The sequence below is a fragment of the Chelmon rostratus genome, chromosome 12 (genome assembly GCF_017976325.1).
Source record: "Chelmon rostratus isolate fCheRos1 chromosome 12, fCheRos1.pri, whole genome shotgun sequence".
Classification (NCBI taxonomy): domain Eukaryota; kingdom Metazoa; phylum Chordata; class Actinopteri; order Chaetodontiformes; family Chaetodontidae; genus Chelmon; species Chelmon rostratus.
Window position 1 is genome coordinate 11,114,942 of NC_055669.1, and position 20,621 is coordinate 11,135,562.

The following is a 20,621-nucleotide window of genomic DNA, read 5'->3' on the forward strand; positions in this document are numbered from 1 at the left end:
GCACACCACATCTGAACATAAATAAAAGGAAATTTGTGTACAGACAGAATACCATTAAACATATGAGGAAACAGACTACTACTGTAACCATTAACAAAGATCACTCAAAGTAGATTAGAAGGATTGCATATAAACTGACAAATGAATGTCCAGGACAGCATTTATTTTCCAATTTCAAAACACAATAAATCATGAGTGACACACACAATAACAGGCCTTTCATTAAGTTAAGTGCAAATAATATTATCAGTAGCTTTTCAGAAATCTGTGAACTTTATGGCATCTTATGTCCTTACATAAAACTGACATTGACACATGAACAAACTTGTCACTTAACATTCAGAAAGGACCAGATGGTATTTGCATTAGGAAAAGGAATGGCTGTTTTCAGTTTGAAATAAGATGTTAAGTGCCTCTGCTTTGGCTAACTAGAGAATGTCCTCTCACATGGCCTAATGGGTTTGGCGGGGTGGGTTCTGGAGGTTAGCTGCACGCTGAGGATCATCGGGCCTGCCTTTCCCAATGTTGGGTTTACAGACAGGCCGTCACTGGTCCAGACACACACACACCAATACCCTGCAGTCCATGGGAGAGGTCAGGAGTCAAACAAACACATATGTGACAGTAGTATTACAGGTATGTAGGCAGGTCCTTCTCCACAACCTGCAAAGAAAATGAAGTACAAAATTTTACTCTGACAAAGATGGCGGAGTAGGGAAAGACAGCATCGTAAATCACCAATGACAGAGATGAACTGTTCACTACAAAGCTACATAAGGATTAAGAAATGCCTCAATAAACTCCCACAGGTTGAGATTAATATCTTTTTTTTTACTAAATCAAAACAGGAATGGCAAACCATTGTATGCACCAACATCGTGCCACATTTCAGGGCATGCACAGAAATAATATTAAAAGCACACCAAGCGCCACTTACGCTGGGATCATCTGTTGGGCCGTATCTCTTCACCACCTGTCCCTCTCTATTAATCAAAAACTGTTGAGGAATAAGACATCAAAACATTAACAGGACATGTATTTTTCATGCAGCCGAGACAAGGAAATAACTTTTACAGAAGATGCTTCTTAAAACGGGATAGTGCTAACTATATTAGCTTTACCTTTGTGAAGTTCCATTTGATGTTACTGTGGAGAGAGAGAGAGACTTATTACAACACAAGCTGCAGGCATTACGAGCAGGAGTGCTGTTTCATCCTTCCTGGAGCAAAGAGTGTGTTGTCTTACAATAGCGACAATTTTGCAGAGTGGACAATTACTCAATTCATAGAATTACTTCTCCCCGGACTTCTGCAGCATAATCTTCCTTACCGCTTTCCATTTGTATGCTCAGTATAAAACACTCATACCCAACACCCAAACACCAGCTCACAGTCAGCTGTTGGACTGAGGCGATCATGATAGCACAATCTCCTCCATGCAACTATGAAACATTTCACAACCTCACCAAAAGCGACTGACAAAGAAGAATGAAGTAATAGATACTGAACAGGATGTATACGACACACAGTGTTCCTATTCTAGGGTTAAAGTCCTCACACACTGAGATTAAACTGGTGAGTAAAATATAACGGAAATTATGGGTAAGTATAAATAAAACCAAGTTGCAATCCTGTTTCCCCTTCAACTATGTTGCATCTCTTGCAGGATGACATGAATTTAAATACACAGGCCACACTCTTAAAAAACAGAAATTCATTCAACTTCTCACACAACTATTTTACACTGAAGGAGCATGCAGCCTAAGAAATGGGACCTAACACATAATGCTCATTAGTAACAATGATATACTGAAAACAAAACTCAATCAGGATATAGGGTCTAAAATGTAACTCACTAACTAAACAACTCAAAAACATAAAAACCCCTCAGTTTTAAGATAATTAATACCAATAAGACAGAAAAATAGGACGATAACTCACTTTCCAAAGGTTCCCTTGCCTTTGGGCTGTGCCTTCATCCACTTCCACAGAGGGTGAGCGTTGTCTCCATTCACCTCAATTTTACTGAAGAGGTCAAACTCTGCATTGTAACCTTTGGCGAACTCTTTAATCTCAGCATCAGTCCCTGGTTCCTGGATCATACCACAAAAATCCAAATTACAAAATTAGAAATACAAGTTTTACAACTGAGCTAATAAAGCTTTACATAGTATGAATATATTCAGTAATTCTTTTTAAAATATGCAAGAATCAATTTTACTAAAAACAAATAATTATTTAAATGACTTCCATGCTGCCAGATCCCTTCATTCAAGCAGAGCAGTGAGGTAGAAGAAATAGACAGCCAGTCCTTTAACAGTTCAAGAGTTATGTAATGTATTCATGGCAGCATTGACAATACTTTATATGATATAGCACAAAATAAAGAGAATGAAACAACAAAAAAAAAAAGCCGTGTTGTCATTGCTTTAATCTTGTTACCTGTCCTCCGAACTGGTTGCATGGGAAGCCCAGGATGCGTAAACCTTTCTCAGCATAGGAGGCGTGCATTCCCGCTAGCTGAGTGTAGTTTACCCTGGTCTTTCCTCATTTAGAGGCCACATTTACTATGATGCACACATAGCCTCTGGCAGGGAAACACAGAACAATGAGAGGTTACACTGAGAAATCAATTCAGCTAGCTACGGTTCATTTGTGAAGTCTAAACATAACTATATATACACACACATATGTTTATGTATTACACACAAACACCTTACCTGTATTTCTCAAGAGAGACTTCATTGCCATCAATATCCTTGGCAGAGAATTCGTATATTGACTTGGCACTCTGCCAGTCTCCCACCTGAGCACACTGCATAGGAGGTGAAGATTATACATAGGTGAGTGTGTGTGCGATTGAGCAAAACAGGTTTGCCAGGGCTAAAGTCCATGACAGCAAAGTAAAGGGCAAAGACAAGCTCAAGGCTAAGAAATAAACGAGAAGAATCTGATAAATGGGAGGAAAAGCAAGAGAGTTAACCTCTGCTCTTATTAGTCAGCGCACTTTGGCCCGTTTGTTTCATCATTCATGTCCGCACCGTTGAGTTGTCATACAGAACACGTTTAGACAGCACATTAAACAGACAAAAAAACAGATCTGTTCAGGTTTAATCGCTGGCGAATCGTTACCGTTTGTCATATAAACAGGGAGTAAAAAGGATGGCAATTAACCATGGAGCTTCTCCTGGTTTAATGTGTATTTACATCACTGCAATCACCTACATTGTAAATTGTCACCGCGGATTATTCACATCTTTAACGGTATCTTTATCCCTTCACGTTATATCAACGCTAACATTACGGCACAGCAAGCTAATAGCACTAGTCACGGTTTTATAACCAAGAATACTCAGACATTTCAATTAAACTGGCACTGACTGAGCCTACCGAAAAGGTTAACAGTTGGTTTAAATCCGTTAGTGAACGTTTAACTGACGTCCAAATGCTAACATTACACCGCGTTTACACGAAGCTAGCTAGCTGCACCAACATCGGACCCATTTGTCCGTGACACTGGATTTAAAAATAGAAATCCTACATTTGACCTACATGTTGTTCAGCAGACAGACAGCAGCAGATACGTGACTGTTTTGAGCACGGCATACACACAGAAGTGAACAATTACAGCTCAATCAATACTCACCATACTTCTCTGTACTCCTCTACTCCCCACCAAACCCAACAACACTGTGCGTCTTAACAGCCACATGGCGGCAACACTGACGTCCTTCGTCATATGATCTGTTAACACCGCCCACCGAGGGACGGTGGCACAGCACTGCGCAGTCGATACATTGCAACGTATGTCGAAGAGATTGCCGGCCCTACTCTGCCTTTGATTGTTTTACCCTGGTAATCATTAATCCAACCAATCATCGCCCCTAATGCCCAAAACCTGGACGTTCATTGGAGGGATATGTCAACACTGCCGCCATATTGGTTCAGGGAATCCGCGTCTCTAATGTGTGCAAATCAATCGTAGCAGGAGGTCTATCCATAATTTAAATAATCAAAACGCGCTTAATTTTCAACCATTTTAACTAGATAGTAACAGTATTCTATAACATTTAAGATGAAGTTTCCCTATATAACTAGTTTCAAATTATATTCTGTTGTCTGCATGTAAGAAGGCTGCCATCATGTAATTTTGTTCATAATTTTGTAAGTATATTTTTAAATAAGTGCTAATTTAGATTACATTACAAGTCACACAATATGTATAACAATATAAAGCCTATATAGCAGAATGGTAGTTTAATAGTTACACATTCTGACAAACAAATATTGAGGTTTCGTTTTGAACAAATAAAAAGAAACGACTCAACAGTGCATGTTCATACAAGAGTGCACAATACACATTTAGTTAAAGCTCATAAATGCATAAAAAGATTGATGATCATTTATAAATATTATTTTCAGCAGCTTGCTGTTGCTCGAATAAAAATGTTTATCTTTTTGTTCATTCCCAGACATAAATTAGCTCAAAATGGCAATCTCAGTCCTGATTTGACAACATGTGTAGATACCACCAGAACTGTCAGCCATCCCGTTTTTCCAGGATTCTGGCTGTAACATCTGGTGTTGAGAAATAATTCAGTCAAACAGCACCTGCCAATAAACTTGGAAGAAGAAGATGAACATGAGATGGATGGAGTACCTGTCAAAAAGTCTAAAAGTTTGTGCAAGTATCTCAACAAATGGCAGGAGGTTTACTCATATGTTGGTAAAAGTCAGGCTTTTTGTAAAATATGCCACACGGATTTTAGTGTATCACAAGGAGAGAAAATCACTGTGAGCCAGCATGACAAATCTATCAAGCAGAAGCACGCCCAAGCAACAAACGACTGCATTTATGCTATCTCCCACATCAATTTTTGTTACCAATTATCTCACTTGCCAGTAGCCTCTCTCAAAATCACAACTGAAGCATAGTGTGCAAGTGTGTACATATCCTTCAAGAAATACATGAAGAAACTAAGGGCTGCATTTCGATAACCTTTTGTGTTTTCATTTATACTACACAGGGATGTTCACAGTATTTCCTGTCAGCCAGGTGTCTGATTCTGACCACCTTAATGTAGTCACTTGCTTACTTTCCAATGTGTTTAGCCTTGTCTAAATATAAGGGGTATGTGGACAGTGGTGCGGGTGGTGGCATGGCCCAGGGCAGGGCGGTGGAAAATTTCCCTTATTTTCAAATCCAGAAAATTTCCAAACAGAAAATGTAATCCAACAGATCACAGAATTATGGGGGCAGCAAAACAAACTGTTGTTGTATTGAAAGAAATCAGGCAGTCCTGGAGCAATATTAATTATGATGTTGTAGGACGAACACCAACACAAGTCACAAGGCTACAACAAGTGGTCGTTGCAATGATAGTCCTGGAGCAACATTATTTATGATGTTGTAGGAACAACACGAACATGGCAATATCAGATAAACCCGGTCTCTACCAACTCCTGAGCTAAATATTCTGGTTCTTTAGCTGTTAAATGCTCGGCTACGTTCACAAGCTAGTTGCTGACTTTGCGTGTGTGCCAGTTGGAGCTGAGCAGGTGGCATACAGTGGGGCTGTTAGAGCTTTAATCAATAGGACAATGAGAAGACACAATGACTCCCTTTTTTTAGCAGCCTGAGTGTGAGGTTTGTGCTCACCCACTCACTGGGGAGGCACCATGTGATAGGGTCCCTTGAGGAATATGACATTTGACTACTTGTCTAAACATGTTTGTGTAATAGAGTCACCTGTCTTGGAAACAGTGGACAGCAACAGGAATTAAATATATTAAATCTACAGAACAGCACCAGACCATATTCTAGCCTGTTCTAGAAACAGATTAAAATAAGATAATATGTCTTATCTCATACAATAAAGAGTAAAAATCGTATGGACCATTGGATATGTACAGACTTACTCAGTGGCATATCATATATGCAAAAATGATTATTATTGATTATTGATTTTATAAACCAATGAGGGTTGAAAGAATGCTAATTTTGTTCTTGTAATAACATTATTTCTTTCTCTATGTCTAAAATGAGCCACAGTCTTCTCTTTTTGTACTCTTTACTGTACTCAAAAGCTCCCTTTTAGCAATTACTTGGGCATAATGAGTCAAAACTGAAAGGCGTTAACGTGCGAGCACCTGATGTTATCGAAGCTGCAGTTCTGGTCTTCTTGCAACAGAGGGCACTATCCTACTGCAGGAAATATTGTTGTGCCCCTAATGTTCATGTTTGTGGATGCAACATGGAACTTATGTGGAGTAAAAGGGCAAAATTAAGATTTTTAGAAAGATGTAATTATAAACTCTGTGACAACAAAGGCACCTTTATTGACACAATGTCAGATGCAAAAGTTTATTCACAACCACCAAAACCTTTTTACTGCACTTAAATTAGGCCAAGGACTTCCTTTTCACATCCTTGTTCTGGGACATTGCTTTGAAAATAGACTCCAGTGGTCTGACGTCAGACTGGTGGCACAATTAAAGTCCCCATGAAGCAGCATTTTGCGCCTTTAATTGGATGTATTCCCTGCTGAAACTGGATATTGGAGGGGGATGTAACACACAAAGGAATCACTTAAACATGTAAACCAACAGGTTGTCAGTTGGAGACAAAGGTTATGTATTACTTTTACTGTAATTTTATTTTTACTAGTACATTCTGTATTAAGACAGGCTTAAGTGTCCAAAGGGGATTTCATTTCAGGGGAGGCTTGAATTCACCCTTCGAAGTTAAATACCCATTTCTTTCCATACTTATTACAGCTAATGGTTTATTGACAGCATCCTAATTTTTTTATAGGACACAATATATCACATTTAGTCATGTATAAGACCTGAATTATTTATACACAATCAATACCACATTTGAGGCAGAATGGTAATGTATGACATTAAGAAACTTTAGAAAAGCGGAGCTAAAAAGCTAGAAATCCCAATCCAATTATCAATCAACACATTTTGTGCAAGAAGCAGACAAGGTACAAAATATGATAGAATTAGATCATGAGAGACAACAGTTACGTAATACTTCAAGAATAATATATCAATGTATTTACAAGTACAACATAAAAACACATATTAAAACATCCACGGTCTATTGGAGAATACTGTCTGTCAGGCTGAATGACAGTTTCATGTCAGGTCCCTTTCCGAAACTTCTTTATAGAATGTTTTTTTTTTTTAATTTTTTAAATAGCTGGTATCTTGACAAACTTCGAGTATGATGAAATACCAGAGTGACATCTCATCTTTCTCCATTACATAAACGGCTCATGAGTGGAGGAAGTCAAGCTACATGTCTAATTAATCACTTTCAATGACCTTACGTGCGATGAGATGACGAGAAGACCCCATCACAGCTGAGGTTCCTCAGAAGGGATTTGACCAAACTGACTTGCTGTCCTGCACTGCACTGCATGGATCAGGAGGGCAAAGGACTGCCTGTGGTAATTAAAGGGATGCTGTCTGCAAACTCGCTGTTAGAGGAGCCAGTGGGTGGCCTGCCCTCTAACACGCATCTAAGCAAACTGGCAGGCAGACTGAGAGTGTTTGGGTGATGCTGAGGTCATGTCTTCAGAGGAAGAGGATTTTAATTAGATTTTGACAAAACACAGAATCTGCCACAGGTTTCCACCTGATAGCCCCTAATTAAACACCTCACATAACCAATTAGAACTCATATCAAAGTGCTTCTACTGTAAAAGACATCAACACAATCAATTGTGTGTGTGTGTGTATCTGTGTGTGCATGCATGTGCAAAGATGCATGCGTGTGTGTGTATATATTTGCCCAGCTATCTATGTGAGAGCCAATTTGAGCTGTAGAGGCGAGAAAAGACATTTTTCCAAAGTGAGGACATTTTGGCTGCTCTTCACGTTTGGACAGACCTTCGAAGGGCTGTCTGAGGCTTCAGACTTGGTTTTAAGGGTTAGCCTTGAATTAGGTTTGGATTAGGGTTAGAGTAAGGACTTTTAGTTTCAGTAGTTGTGTCAACGATTGTCCTCACAAGGACAGAAGTGTGTGTGTGTGTGTGTGTGTGTGGAGAAGGGGGTAGATGCTGTAATTGCTGTTCTGCCTGTACGTTCAGTCTGTGTCTGTGAAATAATGCAATAGGTTTTTGCTGCGCATGTGTTTTTTCCACTTAGTCGTACTGAAGTAAATTATGGTTTCATTCCCTCACATGAACTGTGCAAAGCAACATGTTGTTTATTAATAACCTGTTGTGAAACGGAAAAAATGCTGAAATGTATCTGCATCTGTTGAACACACATAAGCAAACACACATGTGCACACACACACACACATATAAATGCACACATGCACGAATGCAGCTTTTAATGAAAATGATGAGAACAAAAAGGTCACGAGATGACATTTCAAACTGCTGCATGACACACGTGTGTGGTCCTAACAGCTGTGCAACAGGCTTGATATCATTTGTAAACCTAATGAAAAAAGGTTGGTTTGTTTGCTTCCTTTACCACAGCTCACTGGTTGTAAGTTAATGAACTGCATGCACCAATCTGAGGCACAGCTGGGCAGCAGGCCAACAGCTGTGAGAGGTCAGATATTCCAGCATCTCTTCATGCATGTTGCAGGCATGAGTATGTAAATGCTGGATGTGACTGAAGAAAAACAGGATGTTGATGGAAAATAATGATTGCACACGTTCAGCATAAGTTTAAGACAAAAAATGAAAAGACACAACCACAATTTTCCCTGTGTTGACTAAATAAGCAAACAACAAACAAACATTGAAAATTATGGTTGAGAATATGCACATTTATATTCCATCAAACACAGCTGATAGTTGACATGAGTTTGCACACAGACATGACTACTTCTGATCTATATTACAGAAAGATAATTGCATACATATCATGTGGCAATGAGTGTTGGGACCTTCGAATGGTAGAGTGAATGCAGCTTTATCATTCGCCCTTTTTTTTTCATCAAAGAGTTATGCTGGGTCATACACCAGAGAGCCAGTTAACCCTGTACAAATGATGAGAAACACTATTTGTGAAATAGCAGGCTATAATGAATAGAAAGAGACGGAAAACACAGAAAACAAACATGTTTTGTATATAAAGAAAAAAAAACAACGTTGCCTAGAAACAACCTCTGCTGAACCTGACACCCCCACCCCCACCCCCACCCCCAATGATACACACACACACACACACTCACACACACATGCAGAGCTATGCGCACCATGGGAGATAAGATCAGATGCTTGAAGAAAAGTTAGGGTTATTTCTCACTGTTCCTAAGCAACAAGTTTGCTGTTTCTTCCCTTCGCCATATCTCTGTCGGCTCCACTGGAGATTAATAGCCAGAGACAGAAATTAAATGCACAAAACTTTAGCGATTCCTCACAACTTTGCTCAATATTGCAAAGCAAAGTGAAAATTGGCATCACCTGGGCTGGACCACTGGCAGTTCAAAAAAGATTGTGTTTCTTTCCTTTCAGAAGAACTATGCATACGCCACGTACTCCACAGTCTGCTGATTATGTTGGAGTGGCAAGTGATTTAAACAGCTGATCACATTTATACAGAGATTTCCCTCTTTTACATCAAATGTTCAGGTTTTTAGTTGTTGAAAGTGACTTGGAGTGCAGCAATAACGAGTGCAAGCATTCCTACTTCAATTCATTCAGCAATCTCATCTTTAAAATGATATATACACATTACCTGCAGCGACAGCAAATAAAGATGCGCTATATCAGGAGCCCGCATATGCTTTCTATCACATCCCAGTGCCTTGAGAGGCATGTGGATGGTCTTGTAATTATTATCCAGATATGCATACCGCTCCCACATCAAAATCAAATTAGAGCCTCTGAATTGAACACACCACATTCTTGTCTATGTAACAAAAGGAGTGTGATGAAAACAGATGGCAACCTATATTTGCATTGGCACAGAGTCTTTTTTACATTTAACCCTCATACTCCGAGGGGCTTGGTTGGCAAGGCAACAGATTCTGCAGTCTGTTTCCCATGACTGCATCTCAATAGTCCAGATCAGCCTCCTTATCCCTCCATCTTCCTTGAGTGAACACAAGTTCAAAGCCTGACCGTTACGCTGACAGGCAACTGGCAGCCCGCTCACTACTTCCTACTCCTTCTCCCAAATCCATCCCCAAGATAAATTTAATACCTATAGTTGTAGCTGCCCCTGCCTGACCTGCTTGAAACCATTTGAATCTTGAATAAATCAAATACACTTGGAGCTTAGTTAGAGACCTCAACCTGCCCTGCAAATGCTATGTTCCTGTTTTTCTTCTTATAATAATTTGTGTGCTGAGAATTGATTGCAAGCTTGTTTTTAGCAAAAAATGTTAAAATGTGCAAATTGTCGTTATGCTGATTATAAATTTTGCAGAAAAGCTGAAGGATTAAGTGTTCCTTCATGATACTTCTAAGTGCTTCACAAAGGCAGCTGGACTTGCTGGTGGTTCTAGATGATGTCTCTTCAGTTCTAACTGACTGATGGGGAGTCCCAGGCATTTATCCTCCTGCAGGATCGTTGACCCACCCAGCCATCATGTGAGTCGTTAGGGTCGCATGAGTCATGCTGTAAGAGTCACTAAAGAGAGGCCAACTTTATCAAGTTCAGAAAGCTGAAAAATATTCTATAGATTCACTTGGTTGTGAGAGAAGATCTTTGTGGAAGAACAAAAGCCTGTTCAGACACAGAAAGTTTGTGCTGCGTGGCAGAATGGCAATAAAAAGACAGCATCTGTGGAGTGTATGGCAAAAAGACAGTGGAAAACTCTCTAGTGTCAGACAAAAGATTTTATGATCTGATGAAACTAAAACTGAACTCTTCAGCTATAACTAAAAGTGCAACACTACTCTGGAAGAAAGCAGGCACGGCTCATTAACCCCGCTGCTTTCCTTGATCCTGGGAAGCAGCAGGGACTGGGACACTTGAAGAGGAGGTAAAAATATAAATGGAAATACATCTGAGAAAAATATTTAGGATAATCCCGGTCAGGGTGCCAAAGACGACTGGGATAGCATTTTGTTGTCAAGCAGGACTTGATCCGGAGCACAGCCGACAGGTTTCATGAGCCCTTGCCATCATTTGAAACTTTTAGCATTTAAGTTTGTACTTAAGCAGCTTTATATTATTGCAATATCACTGCATGCCGTAGAGTTTCAGGTTTTTGAATGCATGTTTCCTATGTTTCAGGCAGTCATTACATTTCCATTCATTTATGTGTGATATGAAAATCATACGTTTCAATCAATGAAACCCACTTGAGTGCTATAGTCCATCACAATAGACATAAAGTTTGACAAGATAAGACAAAATAAAACTTTATCAATCCCACACAGGGGAAATTCAATTGTTACAGACAGCAAATAAAAAAAAGAGAGACATAGAAAGATCAAAAAGACAATAAGAAAGGATACAGAATAAAAAATAAAGATCAACTATATGTATGTTCATTATATACAAGAGTAAAGAATACTGTTGTCATGAAAAATACTTTTGCCATATTGAATTGTGCATGAGTCAGATAACTGTATAATAAATACAGTGTTTGTACCATTGAACGGTAGAAATAAAATACAACAGTAAAAAATATGTAATCTTCCACAAGGTGTAATGATATGAGGGTATGTTAGCAAAAAACACAGTAGTGCAAACAGTAGGTTTGTGATGTTGTAATGGGAAACAACATCAGCACAGTCCTATGTTAAATAATGCTGGAGTTAAATAGTTTTGCTGTTGGGATGATTGCTACCTGCAGTAGCGTTCCTTCTTACAAACTGGATGCAGCAGCTTGCATTAAGTCCTTATGATGCAGCTTTTGTGCTTATTGATTTAAAAAGCCTGCAGTGTAATTTCCCCCGGCCAGGAAGTAGTTTCAGATTTCTGTAGGGATTAGTACCTTTCACACAGGAATTCCAGCTCAAGGTGCTTTAAAGCAAAGAAGTCACATACACCAAGTCAGTGCTTCACACAGAAAAGACATAGGATGGACATAAAGAAAAAGGGATACAAAAAATGAAATTAAAAAATTAATGTGAAAAAAGATTGAGAATAAAACTCACTTAAAAAAAATAAAAAAACGAAAAAATAAAAACGATGCATGACATGGAAAATAAAAACAAAATAGTAGTAATACAATATAGGTAAAGGTGGAGTACATAGAATGCAGAAATCAAGTAAAATACAACTATTAAAACAAGCACAGCAAAATGTAAGTGTGAGACAAAGCACCAAAGTTTCAGGCCTGTATGTAGCTGGGTCCCAGTCCATTAAGGGCTTTGTATACAAGGAGGAGGACCTTAAATCAAATCTGAATGTTACAGGAAGTCAGTGCAGAGCAGCTAAAACTGGACCTATGTGCTCTCTCCTCTTGGTTCTGGTTAATATCCGAAGTTTTTTTTCGGGAGGCCAGTAAATAACGTGTTCCAGTAATTAAGTCGGCTAGAAATAAAGGCATGAGTCAGTTTTTCAACATCTTTTTAATTTATAAAAGGTTGTACTTTAATGATGTTTCTAGGGTGGAAAAATTAGGTTTTTCCACCTTGCCAGACTTCAATTTTAGATCTGAATCTAGGATAACACCAGTATAACACTGGAATCTGTGACCTCAGATTTAACTCAATGATTTAATTTAAACAAACAGCATTTCTCTTTTTGTTTTAGGGTTTTATGATGTCAGTTTTGTCCTCATTTAACTTGAATAAATTGCAGTTCATTTATGTATTTATTGCCAAAAGACAGTAATATAATCTCGAGCTGCCGCATCATTTGGTTCAGCACCGATGTACAGTTGTGTGTCATCTGCATAATTATGGAAACATGCATTGTGCTCTCTAATGATGTCACCATGTATGGCATGGTAGCATGTATAAAGAGGACAGTAATGGACTGAGGCAGCAGCCTTGTGCAACCACAAAACAGATCACTCAGATACATCATCTCCAAGACTGATTTAAAACTTCCTTCCTCTAATTCATGTTTTAAACCAGTTTAACACACAGTTAGAAAGACCAAGCAACTGTTCAAGATGATTGATTAAGATATCACGGCCAATCGTATCAAATGCTGCACTTAGGTCTAAAAGGACAAGAATTTGGACTTTATTTTCAACAGAATTTAGTCAAAAGATCCAACGTGAATAATAACATTCCTGTCACTTGGATGCCTTTAGAAAGCTTCAGATGTGTTGGTCTTATTAGGGAACGTTTGAAAGAGCCAGGCTAGCTTTTTCTCCCGTTTCCATTCTTAATGCTAAGCTAGGCTAACCACCTACCGGTTCTGTAGCTCCATGGTTAGTGTACAGACATGAAAAGTGGCATCAATCCTGTCTTCTAACACACAGCAAGAACGTGAATAGGCTTATTTTCCAAAATGTTCAACTATTTCTTTGAATCCTATGAAAAGACGTGAAATTAAGTGCAAACACAGTATGAGGAGGCGAAGATTTTTAAAGTGCGTCGGGACAAACAAGGTATGAAGAATAGGAGAAATCCACCCAATCCATTTCAAAAACTGAAGGCACCAAAAACAAATGTGATGCTTTCATTTGTTATCATCAGTTCATTTGCAGATATAACATTGGGTGGAATATGATGTTGACAACGATCTTGATTTTCTATTTTAATTTGAAGAAACCATGGGAAGTAGAAAAGTCAATTGGCTGGAGCACTTCTGGAGGCACTCTACTTGTACCTGAGCGACAGGTATGACATTTCTGGAGGCCATTGGAACAGATAACATTTCACAGTGTCAATAGACACTTATTAACTGCAATGATACAGAGCCATTCGACAGGAGAGTCGGATATCAAATGCATGCCTCTGTAAGATTTCAAGTGTTTTGCTTTATGTGTGTTTTCTGTCCCAACATAAAAAAGCTCTGTTGTTGGAGTTTGCTGAAAGCCCTGTGCATCTCATACAGGCGCCAAGGGGGACCTTGTTCTGAGGGGGCATGACAGAACGTTGGTATTTGAAGCCCTGGGAATGAGATCGGGCTTGCTTCAACTGGTTGTAAAAACTTTTCTGTGATCCTGGAGAGGTTTTTGACTAAATATCAGGCCAGCAGTAACTGTCCCATCATGGAAAAAGCCATGTGATTATTACATTTGGCAAAATTGAAGGCAGGCTGATAATTTTGGATCTCACCCGATTGGCAGCTCCATCTCCAGGCTCCTCTTCTCACATTCACAAAATTACATCAATATGGCGGAAACAAGCTGCAGCAGAATAGCTCTGCTGCAGCTTGTTATAGAAAATTGACTTCAAGGAACAGGGGCTGCATTTATTTACTCGACAAAGGTTTATTACTGGTTCAAAAAGAGGATGTGAGTCATGCCAGACAAACAATGGCAAAAATGCCCCAGTTGGAAATGTACTTGTTAGGATTCATGTCACTTCAGACTGTTAAGACGTGTGATGTGTTGCTGGCTTTCGCAGCGCCGCACCTCCGCTCTAGATGATACACTCACCCCCCAAAAAGGGGGGTGAGTGTATCAGCAATATCACAAAGAGGAGAGGAAGAGACCCACGTTCACCTGCTGCCTCATAGCAAGAGTGACCAGTCCAGCTTTCTCTAAAAGAGGCCTTTCTCTTTCATCTCCGTTATTTTTCTTTTGCTTTCTTATTATTGCCACCAGTCTTTTTTTTATCTCTTCATCTGCATCTCTCTTCTCTTCTCCCTCCCCCTTCCGACTTTCTCTCTCTGCGGTCCGCACCCCGCTGTGTTTCCTGTCTTTCCATCAAGCAATTTATTTGATTTTTCTCAGTAGCGGTTCCTCCTCACCTGCGCACAGTTTGCATGCACAAGTGCAAAACACATGTAAAAAGAAATGCTTAGTGTGTGTGTGTGTGTGTGTGTGTGTGTGTGTTTCATTGGCTTATATCACCCTGTGAAAATGTGCTATAACACTGTGATTTCCTCTTAAGTTTCTCTCTCTTTAATGTATCAAAAAACTTGAATTCCTGGCAAGCAGTGTACATGGTTCACACCTACTGCTGTACTTCCTTCTTCCTGCCGCCTGCCTCTCCTGAGCCTGCAGACATACACATGACGAAGCACTAATACAAAGTTCAGGTTGAAAAATAGCTGTTGAATAGGTAGAGAGGATATCTAACGTTTCCTTTTGTTCCTAAAATAGTCTCCTCCACATACACTTAGATGAGCAGACACTAACACGATGGCTAGTGGAGGAGGGTAATCACAGTAAATTCCACCTTTACTCATCCTCTTTGCAATCTTCTAAGAGCTTTCTATATTCCTATGGGAATTAACATGGCAAATATCAAAAAGACCCTTGAGAGAGAGAGTGTGTGAGTATGTGTGTGTGTGTGTGTGTGTGTGTGTGTGTGTTTGTGTGTTAATGTAAACTGAGAAACTGGGCAGGGGGTTGTTTTGAAATGTGGACAGCATATACTCTTTAGGGCTTTTGGGTCGCTCCTATATGGAGCTTGAGATTACATGCGCCTTCTTCTTAGAAAATATTTGCTCGACACATACTGCACCTCTGCCTGAGTATCTGTTCTGTCCACCTGCAGCTCCATGCTGCTGCAGCATCATTGCCATCACAAACACTGACATGTGAGAGATCAAAGACATACACAAACCCAATTATCTGAAGGTCACACAGAGTCATAATTCTCCACTACAGTGACTGTCATAGGCTGATATCTCTGCTGTCCTCTTACCTTCATTGTGTTTTCATTAGACAGGTGCGTCTTAGACTTATCGTGACCTCAGGTTCGACTGAAATGAGGACGACTGCAGAAACCGTTAGACCCGTACCACCATGAGACGGGAGTAATTACACACTCCTGTGGCTATGAAGCATAACCAAGTAAGGAGGCATATATTTGCCATGCTATAAATAACATTTGATTGAAGGGATAATTATTTGTCTGGGAGTTTCATCAAAGCGAACAAACAGAAATACATGTGCATACATTAAAACAGGCCCTCCGCTGTCCTGTCAGACTCTAATCAAATACAATTTACCCTCTTCACTTTGTGTAAGTGTCCATAGTTGACATTTTATAAAAGACCAGAGTGGACAGATGGTGCTCTTTGACAGGTGGAGTTGTCAGGTTTGACTCGGTAGATGCGGCGGATGGAAATGCGAGCTTCCTCTCTTTTCCCCCTCAGTTTCAGTTCAGTAGCCTGTATTTGGCTATGACATTTCCTTGTTGCTTTAGCAACAGAGAAAGAAAGTGTCTCCCACCATCATTCTTCTTGGGGGTTAAATCCCCCTTCTTTTCCCTTTTTGAGTATGCACTATAGGCATAAGATACTTCATCAAATAAATATATGTTCATATATATATATATATATTTTATTTTGATGAAGTATCTTTTTTTGGTTAGTACTGTGGGAGCTATGTGGGTGGTTGTCAGCATTTAAGTCCATCCTTTATCGGCTCATTACACTGATCATTTGCATTACAATAAGAATGGTACAATAACAGGTCCTTTGTATCACACGCTTGAATTTCCAAGCTCTCAAACTGTAACATAAAGCTCATTTTTATTTTAAAGAATCTATAGAAAGGCATACAATGTGTAGGTTTTTCTAGTGCTGAGTGATTTTGGCTTAGTGTCACTTCAAACATAATCCATTAAAATTATAACAATGGCTTTCTAATGACACCCGAGTTTTATGGAACCTGCAGCTTGGAGGCTGGTACGTCTCCAACTGTAGTTTGTGGGAGTGTTAACAATATAAATAAACCCAGGCCATGTGGTGCTAAGTGTGGCCTGTTATTGTCTCACCACCTTAGGTCCCCCTCCATTTCAAACACTCTCACCACTCAGCTGCCATTGTGAGGGCCTTTGGGTGGGCCAAGAAATTTAATGGGCAAAGACAGGAGCGACGACACTGAACTTCTATATGAAACACTTAACAAGCTCGCAGGGGCCGCGCTGATCACATTTACCAAGTGTGTAGGCTTGTTTACAAGTCACAAATAATGGTTCTGCAGTGGTGATTCATGTACAACCAAGAACACATTTAATTTGAATGACTCAAACGAGCCAGAGAGCCAGAAATACAATCTAATGATCAAGGCCAGACAGTCGGTTAACATTTGTCAAGAATGTGTTGGTTTATCTCAGCGTTGTTCTCCAAAGCCTTTCACCTCTGCTGACTCTCCCAGCTTATCTAATAACAAGACAGGTGTCACATTTCTCACAGTTACATCATGCACACAGTAACAAGACGGCCGCTCTGTGTTTTCACCTGGCCTGTCAAGTGAGATGGTTCACAGGGTTTTTCACATCAGACCAAACCATAGCTTTCAATACGATGTCTCCCAGTGGTGAGAGGATGACACGTCTGCCTGTCAGGCTTGTTATAATAACTTTGAATAACTTTATTCATAAAGCACAATTCATACAGAAAATGCAACAAAAAGTGCGTAACATGAAAGAAAATGATGATGTGGTGAAACAAATATATTGTAATTAAAAAATATTGGAGTTGATGGTGACAGATTTACCTGATTTCAGATAGATGTAGAACAAAAAGGCATCACTTTTTTCAGTGGTAACCACTGATTGTTCCCACTGAACTGACTACTGGTGCCAGATTTGATCAGCTCGAGCTAGCTTGCTAATGAAGCTAACAAGCTCCAACTTGTTTTAAAGGTCCGCTGTGTAAGATTTAGACAGGGTCCATTAGCAGAAATGGAATATAATATTTGTTTGTGAAAACAAGAATTGTTGGGTTTTTGTGACCTTACAATAAACTCTTCATGTTATAAGAGGGAGCAGGCTTCTTCCAGTGAGTCCATGTTGCACCACCATGCTTCTACAGTAGCCCAGAATGGACAAACCAAACGCTGGCTCTAGAGAGCACCTTTTGTGTTTTAGCGGCCACCGTAGGGGAGGGGGAGGCGGGCGGTATTCAGTTGGTTGATATCTGAAACATCACTAGATGCCACTAATTCCTACACACTGGTCCTTTAAAATAAGAGCCCTGTAAAAAGGATCTTAAATATGTGCACTTGACAACTACACACATGAATGGTGCTAAGACACCAATATTAACTAAGCAGCCTACACTGACTCAAGTAACTTACTGTACTTACTGTAAGACCCACTTTACTTCACAACTTCCTTTTTCTGCAACTTACTTCTCCACTTCATGTCAATGGGACAATGGGTCAATGGAAATATTGGACTTTTGACTATATATATATATATTTTTACAGCTGTAGTTAGTTGTTATTTTGGATAACAATACAATTATACAATAAAATTGAGATATACAACAGTGAGATTAAACCCTTGGATCCCAATGTGTCTGGCTTGTGACCAAACAAATTGGAGCCCCTTGTCACATTTAGTCTACAGTTCCACCCAAATTTCCCTGGCTGGAGATCAATAAAGTTTTATCTTATCTTAGAGACATTTAACTCTGAACATCTTAAATGGTTTCATTTAAATAACTGGCCGAGGCCCACAGAGGTATAGAGATGGTGGAATCTTACATGTACCTGGATGTTCACCTGAATAATAAGCTGGACTGGACTGAAAATACAGATGCACTATACTGCAGGAAAGGCCAGAGCAGACTGTATCTGCTGAGGAGGCTCACTGGAGTGCAGGGGCCACTCCTGAGGACCTTTTTTGACTCTGTCATGGCACAAGCCGTCTTCTGTGGAGTGGTGTACGAGGACAGCGGCATCTCCACTGCTGACAGGAAGAGACTCAACAGAAAGGAGGATGATAAACCAACGTCCCTGATGAAGAACACGTCCCACCCCATGCAGAACACTCTGACAGGACGGGGCAGCCGGCAGTGTGCGAAGGAGAGATACCGCAGGTCCTTCCTTTCAGCTGCTGTCAGACTTTACTATGAACACTGCTCCCGTTAGACCACACACACACAGAATCTGACAAATTCACTCACGTGTAATACCAGAGCCTGTTTTTCTTATTGTACTGTGTACTCATTTACCATATCTTGCATTTTTTACTGATGCTTCTTACTATTGCACTATCCCCTTTGCTGCAACACAACAGATTTCCCAGGTATGTAATAAATTATTATTATTAATTATTTTATTTTGTCTTCTCTTATCTCCTCTTATTGTATCTTATCTTATCAGTCTTATTTTATCTTATTTTACTTTACTTAAGTAAACACACCACACCACCTGTTCAACATGTGGACACAGTTTGACAGGCTTGGTGTTGCATGCCTAAGCTATTATTAGACAATCGCTGTTTGGGGGAGGGGTTTTGTAAATTGTGAAGGCAATTTGCATTTCTCCATAGCAGAGTACAAAGAGCTTCATCAAACAGTAAATGCTTCAGTTTTTACATTTTGTATTTTACCATACAGATGGACTCACTAATGATTAATTGAAGCTGCTGGGAATGGTGCATGCAGGTGGTCACAACATGTGTCAGTAACAGATTTAAACATGAAATACAGGAAATTAAACTGAGAATATAAACAGCATGTCACTATAATGTCAACTTAACCCAACAGCATCCATGGCCGTGGCTTTTTTTTTTCTGTACCACGGATTTGAAGTATTGTACGTCTCCAGCCTGGTGTGCCGTACAATAAATACCAGCCATCATTCACATTTCCATGGTGAGGCAGGGCAGTGAGTCACCCTTATAAAAGGCCGAAGCAGAAGCATTGTTCAAGATGTACTGAGTCAAGTGAGATACTATATAAAAGGGTCCTCGTTTCATTTAATTCCTAGCAGAGTACTTCACTCCCACCATTTCCTTCTTCTCCCCTTGGGCTCCGTGTTGACGCTGAGAAACCAATCCAGAGACAGCGGGATGTGTTTTTCTGCTACAGAGGGAAAATTAAAAATAGGCTTCATACCCAATAAAATGTTTTTTCCAGTGAAAAACGTCAGCAAAGAGACTGTGCAGCACCACACGAGGCCTGTCACCACCTCTTTTTGAATAGTAGGGTGTTGCCAGAGGTTTTGGAGTCACATTATACTTCAGTGCCACCATTTTTAGTTGCTTTGCTTTCGTTTTTTCTTATTTTCGAACAGTCATGTACTCTTCAAACTCCAGAGACAAAAACTCCAGAGAGGTCAAACCGTCCCTTTATTTTTGTTACTCGGATGAGATGGTATGACTCATAGAGGAGGAAAGAGAGCAGACATCGGTCAAGAGTTTCACGAAGTATTGACATCTGTTGATTGTGGAACTAATCAAGCTTCTCTTATCCCTGAGCCAATCAGTGTCTGCCATGATTCATTCATCGATTTATTTGTTTTGTTGATGAACCCAGGCTGTTGTGTTTATCTTCTTGTCAAAAAAAATTACAGTGCACCATTTGGTCGTCCCTTCTTTTCTCTCTGTCTGTTGGAGAGACGCTGTTCATCGCCAGCATATTGTGTAAGGATTCATCATGCTGCCGTTGTTGACAGATCTGACTGTCACACACTTGTCAAAATGCCAAGCAAAGCGCACACGCACAAGTAGAAACGCTGGCGGAGGAGATCTGAAGCAGCCGAGTGACTGAAGTATTTTGTCTTGTCTGTCAAACACAATTTCTTGACGGAAAGAAATCGAATAAAAGTCACTTTGACATTTAAAAAGTAGATTATAAGATGACCGAGCGACAGAGGAG

General features: G+C 39.8%; 1 protein-coding gene across 1 annotated transcript; it reads right to left on the reverse strand.

Annotated features, from left to right (window-relative positions):
* Nucleotides 1-142: 142 nt before the first annotated feature.
* On the reverse strand, nucleotides 143-3,721 carry LOC121614730 (phospholipid hydroperoxide glutathione peroxidase-like). Its single transcript, XM_041948762.1, has 7 exons — nucleotides 3,646-3,721; nucleotides 2,720-2,814; nucleotides 2,442-2,586; nucleotides 1,941-2,092; nucleotides 1,122-1,146; nucleotides 938-997; nucleotides 143-663 (listed from the first exon to the last, which is right to left on the reverse strand). The coding sequence occupies exons 1-7, from the start codon at nucleotides 3,709-3,711 to the stop codon at nucleotides 631-633; spliced, it is 576 nt and encodes a 191-aa protein (XP_041804696.1). The 5' UTR covers nucleotides 3,712-3,721; the 3' UTR covers nucleotides 143-630.
* Between the last annotated feature and the right edge of the window lie 16,900 nt (nucleotides 3,722-20,621).